Here is a 23,893-nt window from a genome sequence, read left to right as displayed (position 1 = left end):
TCAGCTGTTAAGTCTTCAGTAAACTCTTAAAGCTACCTCAAGGACCTCTTCCTACCTCCATGACATATATTTCAGTCTCACGTTAAAAGCCATCAGTTCCTTTATTAAATCTCTCATTCTACAGTCTAATGTGATACATGAGTAGACTTACCTGGATCCATTGCAGGAGGATCTGGAACCCAGCTGGGAGGAGCTATCGGTGGAGAAACCGGGTCCTGGTGATCACTTGATGAAGCACCAGCTTCATGTCTTCCCAAACCAGCAGCTCTCAAGGATCTTCTCATCATTTCTCTTAATCTCAAACTGAATACAAAACCCAGGTAAAAATACTGTCTCATTTTCATTTATAATTAGAACATTTTAAAGCAGAATTTCACCCTGAAAAAGGAAACCAAACTCCTATCATCTCCATTTTTCTTCAACATGAAGAATAAGCAAAGAGGTATTTTTCATTCCTGTATTTCATTTTGTTGCAACAGAATATAATGACCTTGGAAAAAGAGTCAGCCAGCTCTGTATTAAGACAGATTTGAGCCCAGAACACATCTCTAGTCACCAGAGCACTGCCTTTTGGAAGGAGCAGCAGCTGATGGGTATTATTACCACTATCTGACATTCTTTTTACCCCCAAACTCACTGAAGGGGTGTTAAGCTTGTGTGAGGATTTGCTCGTTGCTGCTGTTTTTCTGAAATCTAATTGCAATGAAAAAATAAAAACGGGGCTTGAAAAAATATCTTTGAAAGGAGTTATTTGTTTAATGTTATTTAACATGAAAGCACGACTTTACTGAGGACAGTCAGGAAACAATTTCAAGAAATTCTGTATCATCTTATTAGAGGGAAAGGCAGTAGGAATAAGGCTGAAGCCAAAGAACCTACTGTGATACAAAAAAAAAAAAAAAAAAGAGGCACAAACATAAAGGTAGTTTTGGTATTATTTTTTAAATGCACTTTCTCTTAAGAGTAATGTCTCCTGCAGAATGGGAGAGGGAAACTTCAACTCCTACCCTAATCTCCCACATCAAAAAGATCACGGTGATGAGGACTATAGTTTGGGAAGGATAAAGACAATTGCATTGACTGCAGAGCTAAGTAAAAAAACCTATGGCCTCATGCAGAGTGCTCTGACTGACTAGAACTCAGTACATATGCTTAAGTGAAATCTGACTTTAAACTAGCAGTAGAATACATTCTTAAACTAAACTGATGGAAAGAATTAACGAAAGACTGGTAATTAACGTGGAAATTGGCATACAGGAAAACAAGAAGAAACCATTAGTCAGTTCACCTTCTGCTGCTTGATGATCCTGCCCGATTTCCTGGACCATTACTTGACACAACAGAGATTGCATTTGCAATAGCTTCCACAGCCGAAAGCCTTTCAGCAAATGTATTCCTTTCAGAGCGCTCTGCTTCTGAAAAATTAAGAAGTGTTAGTGCCAAAATTTCACTTGGGAAAATTGTAAGGAAGGAGTATAAAATATGAAATGTTACTAATCATAAAATGTTCCCTGCATTTATATTTTTTAAGATTTAGAGGGACAGAGTAGGTTCATATACAAATTTTTATTTTGGACAAGCTTACCCATGGTTCTGACTAGGTTTGGTTTCTAAAAGGCCATCAAGGAAGGAAATTAAAGGTACCCGATTTCCAGAACAAGCTTTCAGTTTTCAGTATCATCAAGAGATATGGAGCTATCACACAGCTGATTCCAGACAATTACTGACTCAAAGATTCAAAAGTAATGCCAACCAAAAAACCCAGAACACCACAAAAAAACCCCAAACCACCACACACAATGAGCAGCTGTGAACAACAATGCAAAGTTGAGGGCTTGTAAGATACACAGTACTTATGAGCATGCTTAGGAAAACTATGTTATGAGTATAATAAGGAGCACAGTAAGTTTACATCAAAAACAATGAGCATTTTTTTCTAACATCTAAAACCCTAAGCACCATAACTCCTAAAGGTTCTAGTCATAGTGAGGACTCAATTGTGACAAGTGCTATACAGAACATAAAAAATTGCCTAGCTGTACAGTTATAGTACAACTTGAAGCAGCCTCTGAATCAAAGACCTAATGTAGATGTATTTATCTGCAAGACAAATGCACAGTTAAAGCAGTAATATCAGCTATACAAGGTTTGCACAGTAAGAGTCATTGCTGTTTTACGAGTTACTGACAATTAAAGATTGCATTGCCACTATGTAGCAAATTATGAATCACTACAGCCATGAATCCAGAAAGAACTGAAAGAGAAGCCACTTTCTGCATGATACAGGCTAGGAGAGAGGCAAATTTCCTTTCAACGGAGTGGAAGACAATTTTTTTGTACAAAATAGAAGGAAAAGGTGTATTTCTGAAAAAATACAAAATTTCCTTAAAGCTACTGATTGTTCTTTCAGGACATGTTTCAAAGTTGCTATGGCTAGTGTTCACTTTTTATTTAAAGGCTTTTCAAACTGACAGACACCATCCTCTGCATGCATGTTTTCTCCACTGACAGTACAAAGACCTGGATAATTCCCCCCCCTTTTTCTTTTCTTTTTTAAACAAGAATGTACTATCAATACCTTTAACTTTGAGTTCATAAACTAGGATAATTCAGTGGTGTTTTTCAGCTTTTATAGTATGTTTATTCTTTAGATCTTTCAACTCATTACTACCTGAAGTGGCAAAGATATTAGGTTTTGCTTATTCTCAAGCATGTGCAGGTTTCTTAGACAAAAATCACCTACTACCCACAGCAGATGATTATCAAGCACTTAGCAGAATATTACTCATGTCCCTAGTTCTATACTAGTTGACCTGTAGTTGTAAATGAATTATCATTGTATTTGTGCTGTACTCCTTTCTAAGATCCACTAGTCCTTTTAACACATGACCCATGACATAGTACTTCTGGACCCCTCACACAGGGGATCACAGCTCTTGAGAGTGCTTCCTCAAGCAATACAGAGCTATACTATACTAGACAACCATTCTCTGCAACAGAAAGATTTCACCTGTCCACGGTTCCACAGTAAACTGTACTGAATTTTCGCTGTTCCACTTAGAAAGTTAGAATTAATTTTTGAAGACCCATCAATTGTAAATGCCCTGGCTCTAATTATAATTTACTGTTCTGCTGTCTAAAGAAATCTGTCCCAACACTGTAGAAAAAATCTTGGTTTGTAGGTGTTAAGTAGTTATCCAAAATTTAGTACTGTAACTTTTTAATGACTTCACATGCTTTGGACATCTCTTTTGGCCCTCTCTTCTCGCAGATCCTTTATACCGGCCAGACTGAGGAGGTATCAAATCAGAGAAACACAGCAGTCTTCCCCCAGCTTTGCAGGTCTGGGGCCACTTTTCCTGCAATTCATTTACTCAATACTGCAGGAGCTATGGCTAAACAAGGCACAGGATCTGAGAACAAAAAAAAGCTCATCCCTACCCTCAATATTCCCTTTCTGGCACCTAAGAAGGAATCTATATGAAGATGAGTGAAGAATCTCAGGCAGGTACTAGCTGGGAAAGGGCAGTATGGTCTGTAATTGTTAAGGTACATTGTATCTGGAGTATAGAATTGAGGTCTTTACTCCTAAATCAAACTTCTTTTACAGCTTAACAGATGGCTGTATAACTTAGAGACAGTAACATTAATCAACACTGCCCTCCAGACGATGCACAGAAAATAAGCTTGTTGTAATATCTATCACTAACAGTTACAGTGGAAAGTGAATGTGATTTGAATCCAAAGATATGAATCCCCTTTCAAAACAACTTTTGGGAGGGGAAAGAGAGAGGCAGAGGGGTGTTAGAAGTCTATCAGCTTTATGTTTTTCATTTTTCAGAAAGTTAAATTACATCCAAATGAAGTTACTGAAAAAAATGACAAGGTTGCAAAGACAAGCACTCAAATTAGGAAAAGTCAGATTAAGTTTGCCCATGCATCCTTATTTCATAGCTTCCTTGTATGGTTATAGTAAAACAATCTTCAGTTACACAGCTGGGTTTTGTTTGTTTTGGGTTGTTTTTTTATTTTGTTTTTTGTGCCCCCCCCTCCCCTGCAACAAGACCCCTGCCTCAATCAGTGCACAGGATGGACGACACACTGAAGATGAAGGGTTGTACAATGAACAAGCTGTTTATGCCTTGTTTGCTGCAACATTTGGAAGACATGTAGTAAGGCAGCAACAGCTTGGCAAGAGAGGGGGAAGCATTGTCTTGCGTCTAATGCCACTGAACATCACTTTGGAGAACTGGAACCTATTTCTGCCACATCTAACAGCACACAGAATTTTGTGAAACTAATTTTTTCAGATAATCATGATACATTTACTCACTTCTGGACACCTGAAAGGTGCCCAACTCACAGAAATAATTAACATTCACAGAACAACTAAAACTACTATTAATCCAGCTCTAGAATAAAGTGTTTTGAAGTAACACCTACTCAAAAAAAAAAAAAAAAATTAGATCAGGCCGTAGGCTTCTCAAATAGAACTCACAAAATTAGTTAATAGCTTTGAATACAGAAAAACTTCAAGCTGTAATACCTCCAAGAGATGAAAAAGCTGCAGCATTACTCCCATTTCATAAATAGGGATATGAGGAACAATTAAGGTCTATAAATGAGTAAAATTCCATGACAGCACCATACAAAAATCCCACAAGGAAGTTCATTCATTATTCAGTGCAGGGTTTGTATGGTGTGCAATAAGTAAGGAATGTGGCCACACACTGAATGATGAGGATAAAAAGAAATATTGAATAGCTACCCATTCGGTGAGCACCGTCCATCTTGTGCACTGAATGAGGTAGTCCTGTGGAAAAAATAGTATGATGGTGTAATTAAAGACCATTTCACAATGCATACCCATGTATAGCACATGGGTAAACTTAATTCTGGCATTTCCTAATTTTTGAGTGCTTGACTTAGCAACCTTTTTCTGTTAACATACTTTTTACATAACAGTATTTAATAGACATTTTAAAACGGTGTCAGTAACTGGCATTAACTGAAGGTCATTCTTTCACATTTCTTAATATATGTCAACTGGAAGTAGCATTTCTTACTGGGGACATTAACATACACTACAGCTCTTGCAAAATATTAAATACCATTCCTCTTAAAAGTTTACTAGAGATATAATGGGAATACTACTGATATAAAGGTGGAAAAATACTTGTTTTCATCTAAAATTAATAGAAAGAGTTTAGTATTCTTAACTATTGAATTCTTATAAATCCTTAAGACAATAATAAAAATGTTGTCTTAGCACCTCTGAAAGGCTAGGACACATTTTAGGTGCTAAATTTTAAGATACCTATATATGAAAAATGCAGCCTTTATTTCAAATGTTCTTGAAAATGCACAAAAAGGTTTTTTTCAAAGTATTTTCATGATATTGTTGAGCTCACCCTCTTCCTCTTTTGTTTCTTTGTTGCTTGTTGGAAAGCATACAGACACACAAGCATGCAGAATATTGCGGTTTCCATCACATCTATGGCCAAGAAACGTCTGCAGCATTTGTGGATTCTGATCCAAGACAACTGCTTGTTCAAGATTCATCAGGTATTGTCTGCAAGCCTCATAGTCACATCGGAGAATGTGCTGCATTAAAGTTTGTTTCTGTACTCAAAAGAATAAAATATTTTAACAATTTAAAATACAAGAGGCAGACACACAAGTTTCCTAAGTAATTCTAGTTTTCAGTTTCTGAAATTAACAGAAAGGTCTAAATCTAGGACGTTGGCTGGAAGTCAGTGCAGGAACTGTTGAGAATACGCATCGTCTCAATTATAGCACTGTTAAAAACAGAGAACAGCATGCATTCAGGCACAAAGAAGTTAAAGGAAAGGAGAAGCTTAAGCAGCAGAAGCTACCAGGCTCACAAATGTATGCCTTTGGCTTCATAGCTGGGCTTTTAAGATAGATTATTTCTATTTCATGGCTACATGTAACATGGGAAAGTGGTACACTGAAAAAACTAAGGGATCCACATTAACTAGCTCTTCCACATTTGTTTTATACAAGTGATATACACACTGAGAAGTGAATGAACACAAGCTGCTGAAGGCCTGAGACACTCACCCCACGTACAACAAGCTTTTCCACAATGATGGAATACGCCACCATGAAATCAATCTTAGTCTAGCAGGTACACAATACCTCCTGGTGGCAGCACAGCACACAGCAGATCTAATTAAACTATACCAAATCACTGACAAGTTTGTGCAAGTATGATATATAAATTCACAGCAGAACAGATGAGTACAAAACTCTACAAATGTTTCAAATGAAAAAAATCTTTGCTTGACTCATAATTTCCTAATGTACAGTCCAAACATAAGATTTAAAAAAAGAAATTAAAAAAGAGGGGAAAAAAAGTATTGCATTCACAAGAGAACAAGTGGTTGGATCCCTCAGAAAAACTGGGCATCCATAAAAGAAATAAAATTGTATACTGATAGTATACATTATAAAGGGAACAGTTTTAAAAGCAATGCCTAAAAAAATATTACTAGTTGAAAGCCTGATACAGAAGCCCTGCAACCCCAAACTGGATCTTTCACTTTACTACATAAATTTGTTTGTGCTTTCATGTTTCTAAGAGAATCTTCTGCTGAAATTAGTTTCTTTGAAATAGTGAAAATAAAAATCAGTATCTAAACATGAAGCCACTTTAAGCATAACTTTATAAAAGCAAGAGGAAAAAAAAGCACATCACTCTGTAGTAAAGAAAATATTTTACCTCAACAGCCATAATGATAATAGCAGCTTTCTTTTTGATGGTCGAGTTAGCAGGAAGATTTGTTAAGGAATGAACACCCATTCCAAGACTACTAATAGGTGGAAGATCAAGCCAGTCAGGGTCTCGTATTCCACCCATACAATCTTTTGCCATTGGATAGATTGTACCATTTCCATCTCTAAGAATAATAGGAGATTCCTATAGTTGGGAAAAAAGTTTTATCATTATGTCTCCACAATTTATAAATATCTTTCCAAAAGGTCCAGTTCTGCTTGACTGCCAACAATGGCAAAAGTTTACCTAAAATTCTTATTTATGTCATTCTCTCCTATCCTTACAAATGGCGCAGCATTAAGATACCAGATTCCCTTTTCTAAATGCCTGAAAAGTGCTTAACATAATAAATACTATTAAAAGTATCGTCTTGATGACATACATTCATTACGAGGGGATCAATGCACCCTCAGTGAGTTTGCAGATGACACCCAGTTGGGCAGGAGTGTTGATCTGCTCAAGGGTAGGGAGGCTCTGCAGAGAGACCTGGACAGGTTGGAGCCATGGGCTGAGGCCAACTGGGGGAGTTTCCATAAGGCCAAATGCCGGGGGCTGCCCTTGGGCCACAACAACCCCCAGCAGCGCTACAGGCTTGGGGAGGAGTGGCTGGAGAGCTGCCAGTCAGAGAGGGACCTGGGGGGGTTGATTGACAGCCCGATGAACAGGAGCCAGCAGTGTGCCCAGGGGGCCAAGAAGGCCAATGGCATCCTGGCTTGTGTCAGCAATAGCGTGGCCAGCAGGGACAGGGAAGGGATCTGACCCCTGTACTCGGCACTGGTGAGGCCGCCCCTCGATTCCTGTGTTCAGTTTTGGGCCCCTCACTACAAAAACGACATTGAATGACTCGAGCATGTCCAGAGAAGGGCAACGAAGCTGGTGCAGGGTCTGGAGCACAGGTCGTACGGGGAGCGGCTGAGGGAACTGGGGGTGTTTAGTCTGGAGAAGAGGAGGCTGAGGGGAGACCTCATCGCCCTCTACAGCTACCTGAAAGGAAGCTGCAGAGAGCTGGGGATGAGTCTCTAACCTAGTAGTAAGCAACAGGACAAGAGGGAATGGCCTAGATGATCTTCAAGGTCCTTTCCAACCTAGTTAATTCTGTGATTCTGAAACATTATCAATGAAACATATACTACCTACACTTTTAGCTTACTTAAATGCTCCAAAGAAAGTTGAATATATTGAAATGAAACATTCAAATTTAGTTCTTCTGCCAAAAATGTTTCCTTCAACTCTCCCAAGCAAAGTATATCATGTTTGGAAGTTACTAAAACAGTTTTGGTATTATTTTCTCAGCCCTCCTCATGAACAGTGTAATCAAGCTGTATAACCACATAAAATACTTAACACTGGGATAGCAGAAAGAGTTGCACGAAACCTCAATATATCATTTTTAGTATCAAACACAGGTGGTTTTTTTGTTAACATTTCCATTTTTTCATATGAGTGGATTTTCATCTGACCCAATTCCAAAACACAGCTACATATCAAATATACACTAACACAGGAATTACTCTTGTCAAGTATTTTTTCCCCTTTTTAACTTTTTATTCAAGGTAAAATTTGAGGAAGATTACTAAGCGCTTAATAATGAGTTAATAATGAGTTAAGACTGCTATTCCACTCACTCCTTCAAAATATTAATGGCAGAAGCAAGTCTTTCATAACTAAAGAACTATGTTTTTGCCAGTTTTTGGAAAAGCCTTTCAAAAGGCTGTACCATACCAGTCAAAGATGACAGAAGTGAAGTGTAGTGAGGTTAAATGATTTGAGATACAAAACCACAAACCTGTCCAGCTGTAAAAATAGCAACACTTCTCTCATTCTGACCCAGGAATGCAATGCTACTAGTAGGGAAATTATTTTCCTGTTCAGCCTTTCCCGTGGCGAGGTCAAATATGCAGTATCGAACCCAGTTCCCAGTTTTCAGAACAGCATGCACTCCTTCAAAGATAAATGAAGAAAAATGTTAATGTCTTTTATTGATGGCATCCAGTAAAAGAACTCCTAACTAAAGCACTTTTGAGGAACTACTAATATCAATGGAAAAAACTGTTTGTGTTAGTTTGACAGTAGCTGTTTTCCACTAGGAAGAGAGACAGGTAATACAGGACCTAACAGTATCTTACAGGGTACCCTACTTACCTTTTGAATCTACATTTACTGCTAGGATCTCTGTTTTTTCAGGAATACACAGCTTTTTAGGTGTCCTTTGAAAGCAGTCAGGAACTTTTGGAGTTCCACCAGTTTTTACAACCTGAAAACGTATGTAAGATTTTAAGATGCAATTAGAGCACACAGTGGTGACCATTTAAAAATACTGATTTTTTTTTTTCTCAGCGTTTCACAAATACATACCTGCAGTTCATCTATTCTGAGCAGCCTACAGTCTTGGAGAAGAGAAGAAGGATCAGGATCTGAATTAGAACTGCTCTGACAGTTTGCATTACTGGAGGTGCCTGGAAATTTCACAGCAACATAAGCACCATCCACTTTTAGCACCTACAAACAGAACATATTACAGTTTTACCAAAAGCTTTGAACAGAAACTGTTTAGGTTGATTTGCTTCAAAATAAACCAGACCTTTATCAGGAAAATAATCAGTGATAAAATTTTACAGCTCTTTGTCATTAAGCCTTGTTGTCTTGCTAAAATTACTGAAATTTTAAAAACTTGGATTTCTTAATGACTTCATAGGCATCCTGAATCAGATCAAAGGTCCTTTCATTTCAACATCCTACGTCCAACGGGAACCAGCAACAACTGACTAGAGAAGCTCTTACCAGTACCTCCCATGCACATATCCAGCTTCCACCTACTGGAAACAGCAGGATAACTTCACGTTTAATAGCTTAGATAGACCCTTCTCTTACTAATTTGTCCCATCACTTTTGGAAATAAACAGAATTATTGTGGCAATGAGTCCCAAACAATAGCTAACAACTCAGTAAGAAACATCTACCATTAGCTCTTGTACTTCAAGAAACAAGGAATTTATTTTTTTGGCCCCATGTAAGAATTTTTAAAGCCTCTGTTGCAGAGTCTTAGTGCTCATCCTCAAGCTGACTGTGCACAATGGAAAGAAATATTGGTTTATGGGTCCATTACCTGTGCTTTACACTAGATGATAAAGTTCTCCACTAAGTCCCTTAGGGGTGAAGGATACTGTCAAGTCTACCCAGACATACTTCACGCATTTGTGTCTTTCTCTGTCCTTGAAGGAAATGGAAGTAATTTGACCCCACAGAGACACAGCCATTTCTGAGACTGTAAGCCTCTCTAAGAGCTGCTGCCATGCATATCTAATCAGAACTGTCAAAATAGGTTTCTGCAATATAGAAACATCTTATGCTATCACCAACCAGCAAGGCCCTTTGAGTTTCCAGTTGAGACGTTAATTTTTTCAGAAGGAAAACAAAGCTAAGAGGACACGGGGCAGGCGGAAGTACAATGTTTTAATTGTGAGTAGAAATAAGATCCCGATATGCTCTCAGTCCTGATCGAAACTAGGTATAATCAACCACGAATCTTGATTAGGCCATAATTTCTCAGTAGCCTCTACACAGAAAGTGCTTACAAAGCAGTATTAAAGTTCTACATGCAATCAACTTCATCTAATATGTTCCTGACAATAAAAAACATCTCTCAAATTTTCAAGATGCTGTTGGAAATAAAAATCCAGGTATTTCCATGTTTTCTCACAATTTATCTACCTAGGTGCAGCCTATCAAGCATGCTAGAGAAAATTACATATTGACAAATACAAAAGTATTAGCATTTTTTATAAAAACATTATTGTGGATAGAGTCAGAGCACTTGCTCCCCATATGCTGAAACTACACACTAGTAGCAGAGTTCCTAGTTCTAGTAGTAGAGCATCACCAATGGCTCTAAGAATACTACTCCAAAATTTCAAAATTCAGATCTAGTCAAAAGATTATTGTAGAATGATAGAATGGTTTGGGTTCGAAGGGACCTTGAAGATCATCTAGTTCCACCCCCCTGCCATGGTCAGGGACACCTTCTACTAGACCAGGTTGCTCAAAGCCCCGTCCAGCCTGGCCTTGAACACTGCCAGGGAAGGGACATTTGCATCTTCTCTGGGCAACCTGTTCCAATGTCTCACCACTCTCACAGGAAAGAAGATCTTCCTTATATCTAATTTAAATCTACCCTCTTTCAGTTTAAAATTGTTATCCCTCCTCCTACCACTACAATGCCTAATAAGAGTCCCTCCCCATCTTTCCTGTAGCCCCTTTAAGTACTGGAAGGCCGCTATAAGGTCTCCCCAGAGCCTTCTCTTCTCCAGGCTGAACAACTCCAACTCTCTCAGCCTGTCCTCATAGGGGAGATGCTACAGACCCCTGATCATCTTTGTGGCCTCCTCTGGACCTGCCTGAGCAGGTCCATGTCCTTCTTATGTTGGAGGCCCCAGACCTGAACACAGTACTCCCAGTAGAGTCTCACAAGAGCAAAGTAGAGAGGGAGGATCACCACCCTTGACCTGCTGATCACAAGTCTCTTGATGCAGCCCAGGACACAGTTGGCTTTCTGTGCTCCGAGTGCATATTGCTGGCTCATATTCAGTCTTCCATCCACAAACACACCCAAGTCCTTCTTCATAGGGCTGCTCTCAATCCACTTGTTGTCCAGCCTCTATTTGTGCTTGGGATTGCCCTGACCCATGTGCAGGACCTTGCACTTGGCCTTGGTGAATTTCATGAGGTTTGCCCAGACCCACCTCTCAAGCCTGTCCAGGTCCCTCTGGATGGCACATCCCTTCCCTCCAGTGTGTCGACTGCACCACACAGCTTGGTGTCACTGGCAAACGTGCTGAGGGTGCACTCAATCCCACTGTCCATGTTGCCAGCAAAGATGTTAAACAGCACTGATCGCAATCCCAACCCCACAGCACCTTGTCACTGCTCTCCACTTGGACATCGAGCTGTTGACCACAAAACTTTGAGTGTGACCATCCAGCCAATTCCTTACCCACTGAGTGGCCCATCCATCAAATCCATGTCTCTCCAATTTAGAGACAAGAAGGTTGTGTGAGAGTGTCAAATGCTTTGCACAAGTCCAGGAAAATTACATCAGTTGCTCTACCTTTATCCACCAATGCTGAAACCCCATAGCAGAAGGCCACCAAATTAATCAGGCATGATTTGCCCTGAGTGAAGCCATGCTGGCTGTCACCAGTCACCTCCTTATTTGCCACGTGCCCTAGCATAGTTTCCAGTAGAATCTGCTCAGTGATCTTGCCCAGGCACAGAGGTGAGACTGACTGGCCTGTAGTTCCCTGGATCTTCTTTTTTTCCCCTTTTGAAAAATGGGGGTTAGCTTTCCCCTTTTCCAGTCAGCACTCACAAACATTAACTCTGATCTAGACTACACAAAGATTTCTACTGAGACTTGCAAGACAACATTCTAGGCTAAAATCAATGGTAAAAAAAAATTAATTACGGTACACTTAGATGTTTTTAAGGTAATCAGACTAACTTGTAAGCCTGAAATTACAGGCCAGTGGTGCAGACCACACCTTCTAGTTCAACATGTAGAAATTTTTATTTTTAACAACTAAATGTTGCTACAAAAGCCTTGTAAATTTGGGCTGCTTCTGAAAACAAAAGATTCTGAATCGTCAACATCTAGCATGGCATATGAAAACTTGTTTATGAAGTTTCAAATTTATAATCGGGGGAATGGGGTGAAGAAACACACCTTAAGAAAAGGCACAATCCTCAAATATTTAACATATCCTATATCCATAACTAAAAGTTATCTTCTGCATGCTTTCTGGTTGCTTTTAGTGTTATCTACAACACATCACTTTTCATATGTTCAAAGAAATTCTGACAGTTTTTAAAGTGCTGGAACTCTATGGTGACTCTTTTCAGAGTCCACAAGCCAAGTATTTTCCCATTTTGTGGTTCAAGAAGAAAATCATGTCTCTTTAAAAACCAGAAAATATGTTTATTAATATTTGTTTGAGAAGAAATTCACCTCTTCAAAGGGTAACTAAAATGCAGTTTTCAATAAACAGCTACTACTATGGCTATTGGCTGTCACACAGAAAGAAGATAAAACTACTCATTCACGTAGCAAGCAACTAGGAGCCTGAGTGAAACACTTGATAGCAATTGTACATAGAAAGCTCCAAAGCAGAAATGTGGTATAATGGGCTGGCACTAAACAAGATAAATAAGCAACATCAACACTCCTCTTTAACTGAAATCATGTAAGTCTGAATTCATTGAAAAATGCATTAACAAAAATAAAATGCAAGAGCTTAAAGGACTTAGATGCTTTAGCTTACAGAACTAACACACTGTTCATATTACTAATGCAAAAATTTCATCAGTTAGAAACAAGCATTTTACAGAACTACATATACATATATATACAAAGATGCATATACATATATGAACACATATAAAGATGAACATAGTTATCTCCTTTATCCTTATTATTATCAACCCATTGCCACACTCCTTTAAACCACAATGCCAAAACACACTGGCAGAAAACATTCAACTGAAGTCCCTTCTTCAAAAGGAAGTGGAGGCATATCCTGAGCCCTGCTTCTCCTCCCCTGTTTCAGCTTACAGTCGTTCATTTAAAATCACATTAATGATAGGCTGAGTAGCCTCTAAAAATAACAAAGTTAACTACCAGCACTATCAGAAGCAAACCTGTTTGGATCTGCTGGTAATCTGAAGAACCTTTCCCTTTCCAGAATCACCATATTTCCTCTCAAGACACAGGAGCAGAAGACTAGGGAAAACACAATTTTTATTTCTTATCTAATCTCTTTGTTGGAATGGAAGAAATTTTAACATGACAGAAAAGGCTTCTATCTCTACTCTCGAAGTAGAATGAGCACGTCCAAAAAAATACTAACACGATATTTAAAACATTCAACTTCGAAGGATCAAAATGAGATTTCTAATAGGGATTAGGTAACTCTTCTGGCACTATATCCAGCCTGAGCTTTTCCAATTTATTCTTCTCATTAGAAGGCTTCAATCTCAGACAGGAATCAAAGAAAAAAAAAAAAGTTCAAGTGACTGACTAAAATAATACCATACAAAGTACAAGTTAAAGAACTACTCAATACAAATTTATGTTTCACAAAATCCCTAGGACTTGATAAGTTTTCTGGGCATGAAAACGGCAAAGCTGGTAGCACACAGAAGTGCCACCGGATTGAGGATAATTTTGATGAACAGAAGAAGTCTGGGAAAGCCTTGGACACTGCCAATAGAAAGCCTCAGACCAAAATGAACTGCAGCTGCCAAAGAAGAAAAAGCAGCTCCAACCAACATTCTCTACCCTTTTATTCTAATAGCGTCCACCAGTCTCCAGAAGAGGAGATCCAGATGCTAATGTGGGTAAGTACAATATCCCAAAGTGCATGGGATGGACAAAATCAGCTTTTATTCCTCTGATACCAGTGAGCAGGAACAAAGGCTTATTTCAGTCCATATTTTTTCTAAACTACACTGAAAGAAGACTCATCAGATTTCTCATCAATGAGCACAACAGTATAGGCAAGTGCCAGGCTTCTTCATTCCATCAGTCTTCCATTAGGTGATAAATCTTATAATCATCATCTCCTCCATGTAACGACGGACTTGGAGGAATGAAGGCTTAGTTTTGTTGCAAACTCATAAAGGATTTAAATTAAAGTGAGATTGAAAGATAATATATTCCAAGGAGAAAGATTACTAAACCCAAGAGTGTATCTAGCAAACTTCTGTTTTCTTCATTTTTTTCAAGACTGCCCCAACTTAACTTTTGTGGTCTCACCACACTCTCTGGTCATTTGTTGCTTTGGTACCATACACAACCCACTTTTATGAAGCAGTGTGTAAAATACTGGTTGTATGATCAGAATAATCACAAGCAATCATCTTGGATCTTAGCACTCAGGGGAGGGCTGTTAACTATATCAAGATCAGTAAGAGCCCAGAGAGAAACAGGATGTTAAAACTTGATACCATCTACCTGCCCACTGTTCTACAAACAGAACACAACAGTGGTCTCGGAAAGATTTTAACCAAGCACTATTTGGAAATATCACAAAGTTGTTGAATACATCCAAAAGTACAGGAACACAAATTGTCCAGAAAGAAAATTATTTCAGGAACACAGGCTGAGCATCAGCAAATATGAACTGCTTTCCTATCTCTAAATTCCACCTCCTGAAGCCTTATTGATTAATATTTTTTGGGGGGTGTAAACCAAAGATTTACCTAAGTACTTTTAAAAGGTGGCAGACATTCTGACAGTAGCTCATGGCTATCACACTTTATTCACTTTAGAACACACAGCACTTTGAGAAAAGCTAAGTGTTGCTCTACTGACGCCCTGCTTTGTAACATCAAGTAGACCCAGGTGCCTCCAGTCTTTTCCATACAATCACACAACTGATCCAAATTACAAGCAGAACATAACAGGACATAAACTGTATTTCTGTCTGTAACCCAGACACCACTAGGCAAAATTTTTTTATGGTTTTGTCTGTTGGATTCAATATAAACTCTGAAGTGTTACAAAACTGTAAAAGGAAAAAAAATGAATAACCATATACATCACTGGAAAAGGACAGAATGCTTTATGAAGAAAAAAAGTATCTTTGCCATAAACAACTGATACAGAGTCAGCACCAGTAACTCTATTCAGAAGACAGCCCACTTGTTGGTTTTAGCACTTCAGTGAAAATATCAACATACAAAAATTCAAGCTCTTCTATACTTATAGAGTTGTTCTTGACACAACGCACAAAAGACAGACATCTTTACAACTGTGTATAAAAATAGTAAAACAGTCTGTCCTGAAAAAATCTTAGGATCTAAACCAGGAAAGACAGATAAGGACAACAGGGGCTTTCCCAAAGCTGGTATAAGAGGCAGACAATGGTTTCAGCAAATTCAACTAGAAACATCATTTACAGAAACTGAAGTGTTTCAACGAATTAAGTTGCCTCATAATCCCTTTTGCAGAAATTACCTAAACTTGACAATGAAAATTCATTGTGGGCTTCCTCCTTTCAAAGATACTGCTCAAGGCAAATCTTTCACTCCTGCACAAGTAAATCCATTAGGGATGCAAGTGAAATAACTGACTAAATCCAACTGCCTTCTACTGGACAGTTATTTCCTCTCCTGATACCTTTTTCTTTTCTTTTGGATCTTCTATAAACCTAGTAGAAAGCAATCCAACCTTTTCATTTTGTGGAAAACCTTTACTGGCTTTCCTGTTGCTTTTATTTTTGAAAAGCATAGCAGAGAACTGTCTAGATGACCTAATCCCTCCTAACATCACACAAGAATGCCAAAGGAGAAATGGAGTTTTTTCCTGTATAGCACTCTTTGAGCAAAGGTTTACTGGAGAGAAAATAAATAATTACAAGGACGAAACAAACAGATTTTCTGAAGTGATAAATCAAATAACTTTATAATCATATTAATAAAGTCTGTCGTTTTTAATCAAAACATTTCTGTTCTTTGATTGTCACAATATGAGATTCACCCAAATGCTCAGCCAATGTGTATGTAAGAGTCAGTCAAAACACATGTAACTCCACACTCTCACTGGACAAGTGGGAGCTATTGCTCAAGTCACCAAAAAAATCTTCTGGATAAAACCACATCTGCTTTTCTTAATACTGTGGTTCAGCTTGAAGTACCAGAATGTTATTTTTTAAGATTCATCACATTTTATTCACAATACATTCAGTCTATTAATATAATTTGGTTATAGACAACTAAAAACACAACAGAAGTCCCACTAGTCAGAAACATTCTCAAGCATCTCCAAAACTACGATTCTTTTAACAGTTAGTTTATCTAAAAGGACAAACTTTTTTTTCCTCCCTCCCCAAATATGGTGAGACAGTGTATTTTAGACAAACCTTGCCAACAGGAACATTCTTAACATCTTCCACAAACACAACTTCCCTCAGAGACCACTGTTCTTCATTCACTTTCTCCTCCTCTTTTGGGGCAGGAGTAGATCGTCGTCGCTCTGAGACAAAAAAGTTATTAATGAAAAACAAGACTTGAAATATTTCATCTAAGCATCAAAATACAATGCCAAGTAAACACCAAACCTTTCCCCACAGAGATTATCAATGGTCAAATCTAAAAATTAACAGGAATCTGACTTTAAAAATCAGAGCTACCTAACAGTATACCATGCCACTTTCATGTTTTTCTATTAAATTAGCACTAATAAAATCTATCTGATAAACAATGCATTTTTAAGGACATTTAAGCAAAATAATGACAACACAAGAAACTGTTTTGGTAGGGCTCAGATATTCATGCTCTAAGTAAAAGGGCTGACACTGTAAAGCCCTTCATTCAGCTCTGCTACAGTGATACTTATATCACCCTTACAAAAAGTCTGCTTGTCCACTACATATGGATTTTTTTGTGAACATCTAGAAGAGTAGCAAATGAGATAGGTATTTGATCTAACAGCAGTTGCAATACAGTTAGATTTTCTGCAAAGACATTATCTGCATGGTAACTGTAGTACACTCTGGATCAAATTTAAATAGGTAACATGGCTAAATTAACACTGACAAGAACATTTAATGTCCTGAATTAAGTATACAGTATAATTAATATTATCAACATATTTAAAGTAAGAAGCAGAGAACTTCTAAACTAACTGTGAAGTTAACTTCAAACACCAGTTCAAAATCTCAAGCAAAGTTATGGTTACTGAAAAATTACAGTTGAAAGAACTGCAGAAGTGAAGAAATCAGTAGCAAAAACTTTACTAGTAAAATTAATGAGCACTGCAGATTGGAGCATACAAGGTTCTTGGTCACTAAATGAGGCCATGTGATTCTCTAGGTGACAGGTTCTTAAAACTGCAGTATGTGAACGATTAGAAGAAACAGGAGCGAAGACTTCTTCAAATGATGACATTGTAATTAATCCTTTATAAATGTATGGATTTAAATGGAGAAAAAATGCTTAAGAGGTCAGTTACATTAATTCTAATGCAGCCTTTTAGGTTTCTAAGTACAACTTGTACTATAAAACTTCTCTCACTGTTTTTGTATGTTAGTAAAGAATGTCTAATTTTAGACATTTTATGTAATAGATGACGAACTACTGCTTTATGCACTGAAGTTCACCTGCGAGACAAGCTGTGCAAGAACAGCTTAGTCTTAAAAGGATTTTCCAAAACAAGTTCAGTTTCTGGGCTATAAGGAAACTCACTATCACACTGCAATTAAACAGACAACTTTTATCTTCAGATTTCCTCTTGATCATCTCCTGAAAGATACTTTTGATTCTGTTATACTTGCTTAGATATACATAACATCAAGTAGTCACTGCTTATACCAATACATTTAACACTGGCAATTCACTGATTATCTAAAGTCTATTACAAAAGCCTTTACATATATTGCAGTTCAAAAGGATTCTGAAATTAGTACAGAATTTTTGCAGAACTATATTTATGAAAACTTCTTATCTACACAAGTATTTTATGATACTATGAGCTACAGACCACTTACTATATGGCATTGATGCACTGCTTGCTATTGAAGATGCATCACTACAAGTGGAAGCCGGGGATGGCGGAGGACCCATCTCAGTTTTTACTGGTTCCTGCTTGCTTTCAGGTCTAGAATAAAAGGTGTTACTTAGTATGAAGAAAGAAAAAAGCGAAATCTTTTCTGTGACAATGGACAAGGTGTCAGTGTGTCCCAACCATGTTGCTTTAATAATACTTTAATGAAATAACTCCATACTTGCGACCAACCATCCTAACTGACAAGTCTATACATCTGATGTTAGGAATGGTGCTACGCCGCTTAATCAGGGTTTAGCATTATAGCATTAACTGAGCATCGACAAAATATTACAGAAAATACACATCCTTAGATGTGCTTCTTTTAAAGACAGGAAGAATTAGTAGCTTTAAACAGTAACCTGAAACTCTACAACTCCTAAACTTTTTCAAACTTTTCTTGAAATAGTTTAAATCTGTTTTAAGAAACATTTATATGGCAACTAACCCAATGATCTTTTTTTTCCAAACTATGGAGGGACTGAAACAGGTGTCTCAATGCCATGAATAAGGGCCTGAAAACAGTTAGTTCCAGAACCAAACCACTTTGTTACTCAAAAATGTAAAATCTTGAAAACTTTATGAAACACTGCAGGAAAGTATTCCTTTAATATTCTTTCTGCATTTCACATTTTCACAGTGGTTTCACATAACTGAGACTCCTTTCCTGCAGTGTCTTATTTAGCAGAGTTTATAAGAAAGCTAGAATCTTATAAAGAAGGCAAGAGTTCTAACTGAGAAAAACCTGACATTCCTTCTTTTCCATTTTTAATCAAACACCAATTCAAGAGAATATCAAACAAATATTCTGTGTGTATGCATGTGTGTTCTCGACACTTACTTTGCCTCAGTAGTTTTGCTAGCTTTCTCCATGTTTTTCAAGCTCTCAGGGGACCGAAGCTGAAATCGACAGCTGTCATTCATGTTCCAAACAGACTCCATTAACACACCCACTTTAGGAATTCCAGCACTGATTGAAAAAGCAACTGCTCCAGCATGATAGAGGGGGTTATTTCTTAAACACACCTACAGATAGAAATATTTATTTCTATGAGAACCAAGGATTATATCAAGGAAAATCATATATGCATGCATTTTCTTGATGACATATGTAGTAGTCAGAAGATAAGAAAACTTATGGAACTAGATGAAGAAGAAAGTCAGCATGATGCACTATGCACTTTGCTAGGAAAAAAGTGGCTGTTGTGCAATTCACAGCTGAAAGCAACAGCTCTCGCAATGCAACTGTTTCATATATAGTATTTAGATGCTCAACCACAAAACGAACAACTCGTCTAATAACAAAGACTCATCCCAGAGTTGATTAGAATGGATTTGGAACCACAGGAGCTGTTTAGTCTCATGCTAGTTCTAGTATTAATCACAAAGAGAATCCTACACCTCTGTATCAGCTATTAACCTTTTTGGTAAAGGCTTCAAACCAAAGGCCTATTCCACTGCATAGATAAGTAAAACCCAGACTCTAACATTACAGATGCTTAAATGCCAAATCATTTACACAGCTGTATGCTTTACTGAGAATCGTATTTCTCTACTTACTTTCTCTCAAAATACAGAAACAGTAGGTAAATTAAAACAGAAGTACTTTGTACGAGTACAGCTTGTTTCTCCATGTTTGTAGCAAATACCATACACGTAAAACAGTAACAATGCTAACAGAACACATCAATTTACAATGATATAGTTAAAATTTCATATTATTGATACAACTTTTGTGCATAATAGAACTGAATTTGTGGGGGTTTTTTAAGAGCAGGCTGTAAGCTCATCACATAGCAATGTAAAAATGTCACTTGTGTGTCACTTGTGACAGTTGCACTTGCCTGGGTTCCAACGGTTATGTTTGGCATAGAGGAGATACCAGCACTAGACTTCGGCTTTTTATTTTTTGCTCTGGCCTTTTCTAGCATTTTCTTCCTTTGGCTGAAAGGAACTACACCCCTGTGGAAAAATGCATATTTTTTTTAAAAAAAAGGCTATGAAAGAACTGTTTTGTTTATAACTTTGAATAGTTTATTCCTTCTGCTTAATGCAGTCATGATCAAACATACAAGTCTCCGTGCCGCCTTCTCCAAAATCTCCAAGTAACGTAGAAATGACAGCTTTTTCTATATTCACATTAAGAAAAACATGAAATACATCAGTCCTGTGCAACACTGGAAACTGAAATCCTGTCTAGTGTACCACAGACCAATGTAATTAAGGACAGCAATAGTAACAGAAGCTTCTGTCTACGTTTGTCTGATCAAAATCACTACTGCTGATATTTAACCCCTCGCCTCTCAGAAAGAACATGTTGGTTAATAAAAATATTGCTTTCAAGAATTACCTATAAATGCTAATAAGTCTTTTTATATATTTGATATATTATTCTAAAAGCAGTAAAGATGGCAGGTACTAACAGTTAGGTATCTTCAATATTATGGCTTACTAGTTTCTCTACTAAAAGTCATTACTCTAAGTGAGGGGTGTCAGTTGTAACATAACAAAAGGACCAAGAACCAGAGCGCTGTAATTTTGAGATTTAGGACTAGAAGTTAGAATAAAATACATCTGTGTTTAAGTTCACAAGCCTAGCTACAATTCTACTTAAATACCTTTCAGAGAGTTACACAGAATTTAATGAGAAAGCTGTTTCATAGAATCAATTTTCAGTGCTCTAATTTCCAACTCATCACCCAGCATTTAACTGGTCCATGCCTGAAAGCTACTTGAGTAACAACACCTGACACACTGACAAAAGTAATCCATACTGACAATGGATTCAAGTAATATTCAATGAATTCACTCAAATTAGAAATTCATTTCAGAACTCTACTGGGAGTGTTATTTTTGAGGGTGTGGGGGTTTTGCCTTTTTTGTGGTTTTTTTTTGGTGTGGTTTTTTGTTTGGTTGTTGTTTTTTCTTTTTTAACATGGCCTTCTTAATTAGTTAAAATATTTTCATTAACATTTCATACTTTACAGTGTTTAAAAGTGTTATATCTTAAAAACAAGCTTCAGAGGGAGCATCTGATGCTATTTCGCCCTTTATGATTTGGACCAAATTTTCTAACAGAACCTGACAGAAGAATGCGGACCTCATATGTGGGTAAATTTGTTCCATATTTATAATCTGAGAAAGGCTTGAAAGGTATAAAGAAGGTTATTATCTGATATTGTGTAGTACTGATATATCTGAATGCTAAAGCATTTATACACATCTCCTAAAAGAATAACCTTATTCTGTTAAAGATGTTATAAGTGGATCCAAAAGGCATTAAAGAAGAGAATAAATATACTTTAAAAAGGGAACCTAAGGTCAAGTGCAAAGTTACAGAACTCAGAACAACTGTGGTTCAGTAGTTTTGCAATGCTTCTCAGAGCCAAGGATGAGAAGACATCCAGTGGCTCTACACTGTTGTACATAAACACAGTATTTACTTACCACCAATACAAGTTGTTCTCTAGTTGAGCACACGTATAAAGAGCACAACAATGTAAAGAAACAATCCGTTCACCCTGAAGCTCCGAGTATGTCTGTGCAGTGTGTTCTAGTTTCGAAGCTACAGAGCTTAAAGTTTCATCTACCCACGTAGCAACCTAAGGAAGAAGAAAGGAACAGAGAAGGTAGGGGGGAAAAAAAAAGGAAAGAAAAGTTGCACTTTAGTTGCACCTTTAATGTAATATTTACTGGTTTTGAAAGGAGAATAAAAAAAAAAAACAAACCAAAAACCCAAAGCAACAGCTCTAGCAATGCAACTGTTTCATATATAGTATTTAGATGCTCAATCACAAAACAAACAACTCATCTAATTAACAAAGACTCATCCCAGAGTTGATTAGAATGGATCAAACCACACCACAAAACAGAACACAAACAATAATTCCCTTTGGGATTTTAACCCATACCACCTTTTCTTTCCCCAGAAAAGAGCTTTCAGGAATTTTTTCCCCCTCTATTTCCAGCCCCTAACAAAAATTTAAAAGGTAGAAAAATACACAGAGGTTGTCATAGAAATTAAAAAAGTAAAAAAATACACAGAGGTTGCCCTAAAAATACTTCAACAAGTATATACTTGTATATATGTATATACACAAGTGTATATATTTTAGAGTTCACTTTTAATGGGGCAGAAAAGCGTATAGCACTGACAGCTTCAACACCCTTAGCTTTTCTAGTAAATATATACAAAACATTAATCTATTTTTAAACCAGTGTCTGTTTCTACTGTAACAGCAAAAAGTCAAGTATTTTAGATAATCAGGTAAACCGGGTATATTTTCACTGTTTCAGCTGTAAATTTGCCAGATTTTTTTAACTTTTTGCATTTTTACAAAACACCAGATGGGTTTCTGTTTTGTTTTTACATCTCTGTAAACAAAAAGTAGTGGAATGAATGGAAGAATTAAGTAATTTCTACTACTGATGAAGCTGAAAAATCAACATCTCTATAATACACTGCAAGTAACTAAAAGAAACAGCTTTGTTAAATTCAGCAACCAGCACACATCTCATACCTTGTTGTTTTCAGTGGCAACAGTTGCTCTAATACTATTTGCAGAAAGTAGCACTATCTTTTCATTGGTTAATCCCAAGAACATGGCTCGTGGATGATGTAGCGAAGGATTCTTTGGAAACAAACAAAAAACTATTTTAGATATTCAAAACATATAAATCATTCCGAAGGTAAGCGTTTGAAAGTGTACAGTACCTGTGCATTTCTGTAAGGCTCTGATTCACTCCACTTCCACTGATAGAGTTCTCCTTTACTGCTAACAGCCACGAGCTCAGAATACAGAGCTCCGATAGAAATAAACTTTGTTCCATCCTACAAATACAGAAATACAAAGTCTAAGACAGCAGTATTATAAATATATATGTATAAAAATACATAAATGCAAAAACCCAAACTTGTAAATGTTGGCTTTTTTCAGAGTTCCCATGAATGCTGAACTTGAAAATAAAGGTATAACCAGCTTACCTAGCTCAGCATGCCCTCTCACACACACACACAAGCATTATTGCTTCTGACAGAGTGAAGGGAGGAAGAAAGATATTATTTTCCTGAAGTTTAGCAATAACATATACATGGCAATTAACCTGGACAGTTTATTAAGAGCTTCCACAATATTTTAAGAACACAATTCTAATCATAGAATTAAAGATGGGAAGATCTCTTGCCTTCTGACATTTAAAAAACAGTTTCCTTCTAAAATTCTGGCTTTTTGAAATGAACAAAAAAGCAGCACAACTCCATTCCTAAGTATGCTCATGAAGACATCTACCAACTACCTGAAAAATCAATTACCAAATTCACTGCCTTATCAATGAAATAATTCCAAGTTCCTGTTCCCCCTTGCATTGAAAGGAATCTCAAACTACAGACCTGTGAATCTGAGTGATTTCACAAAACATTTACTTTTGTAAAGCCCATCCATTCACTGCTCCTTAGCAAGTACAGTTATAGGACAATCATGTTCTTTCTAAACTTCTTT

At 37.2% G+C, this 23,893-nt stretch overlaps 1 protein-coding gene across 1 annotated transcript in view; it reads right to left on the bottom strand.

Annotated features, from left to right (window-relative positions):
• Nucleotides 1-23,893, bottom strand: part of UBR5 (ubiquitin protein ligase E3 component n-recognin 5) — a 93,159-nt gene that overhangs the window by 29,936 nt on the left and 39,330 nt on the right. Inside the window, exons 10-23 of the mRNA XM_074898619.1 lie at nucleotides 23,110-23,226; nucleotides 22,916-23,026; nucleotides 21,843-21,997; nucleotides 20,240-20,357; nucleotides 19,237-19,421; nucleotides 18,340-18,449; nucleotides 16,714-16,826; nucleotides 9,155-9,298; nucleotides 8,942-9,053; nucleotides 8,586-8,740; nucleotides 6,746-6,943; nucleotides 5,412-5,622; nucleotides 1,289-1,415; nucleotides 152-303 (exon numbers count right to left, since the gene is read on the bottom strand). Of these exons, the coding sequence (XP_074754720.1) occupies nucleotides 152-303; nucleotides 1,289-1,415; nucleotides 5,412-5,622; nucleotides 6,746-6,943; nucleotides 8,586-8,740; nucleotides 8,942-9,053; nucleotides 9,155-9,298; nucleotides 16,714-16,826; nucleotides 18,340-18,449; nucleotides 19,237-19,421; nucleotides 20,240-20,357; nucleotides 21,843-21,997; nucleotides 22,916-23,026; nucleotides 23,110-23,226 (2,008 nt within the window). The remainder of the gene's footprint in view (nucleotides 1-151; nucleotides 304-1,288; nucleotides 1,416-5,411; nucleotides 5,623-6,745; nucleotides 6,944-8,585; nucleotides 8,741-8,941; nucleotides 9,054-9,154; nucleotides 9,299-16,713; nucleotides 16,827-18,339; nucleotides 18,450-19,236; nucleotides 19,422-20,239; nucleotides 20,358-21,842; nucleotides 21,998-22,915; nucleotides 23,027-23,109; nucleotides 23,227-23,893) is intronic.

This window comes from Athene noctua, chromosome 2, assembly GCF_965140245.1.
Source record: "Athene noctua chromosome 2, bAthNoc1.hap1.1, whole genome shotgun sequence".
NCBI classification, from domain to species: domain Eukaryota; kingdom Metazoa; phylum Chordata; class Aves; order Strigiformes; family Strigidae; genus Athene; species Athene noctua.
The sequence above is the reverse complement of the archived record's forward strand: the minus strand, read 5'-3'. Positions and strand labels throughout refer to the sequence as shown.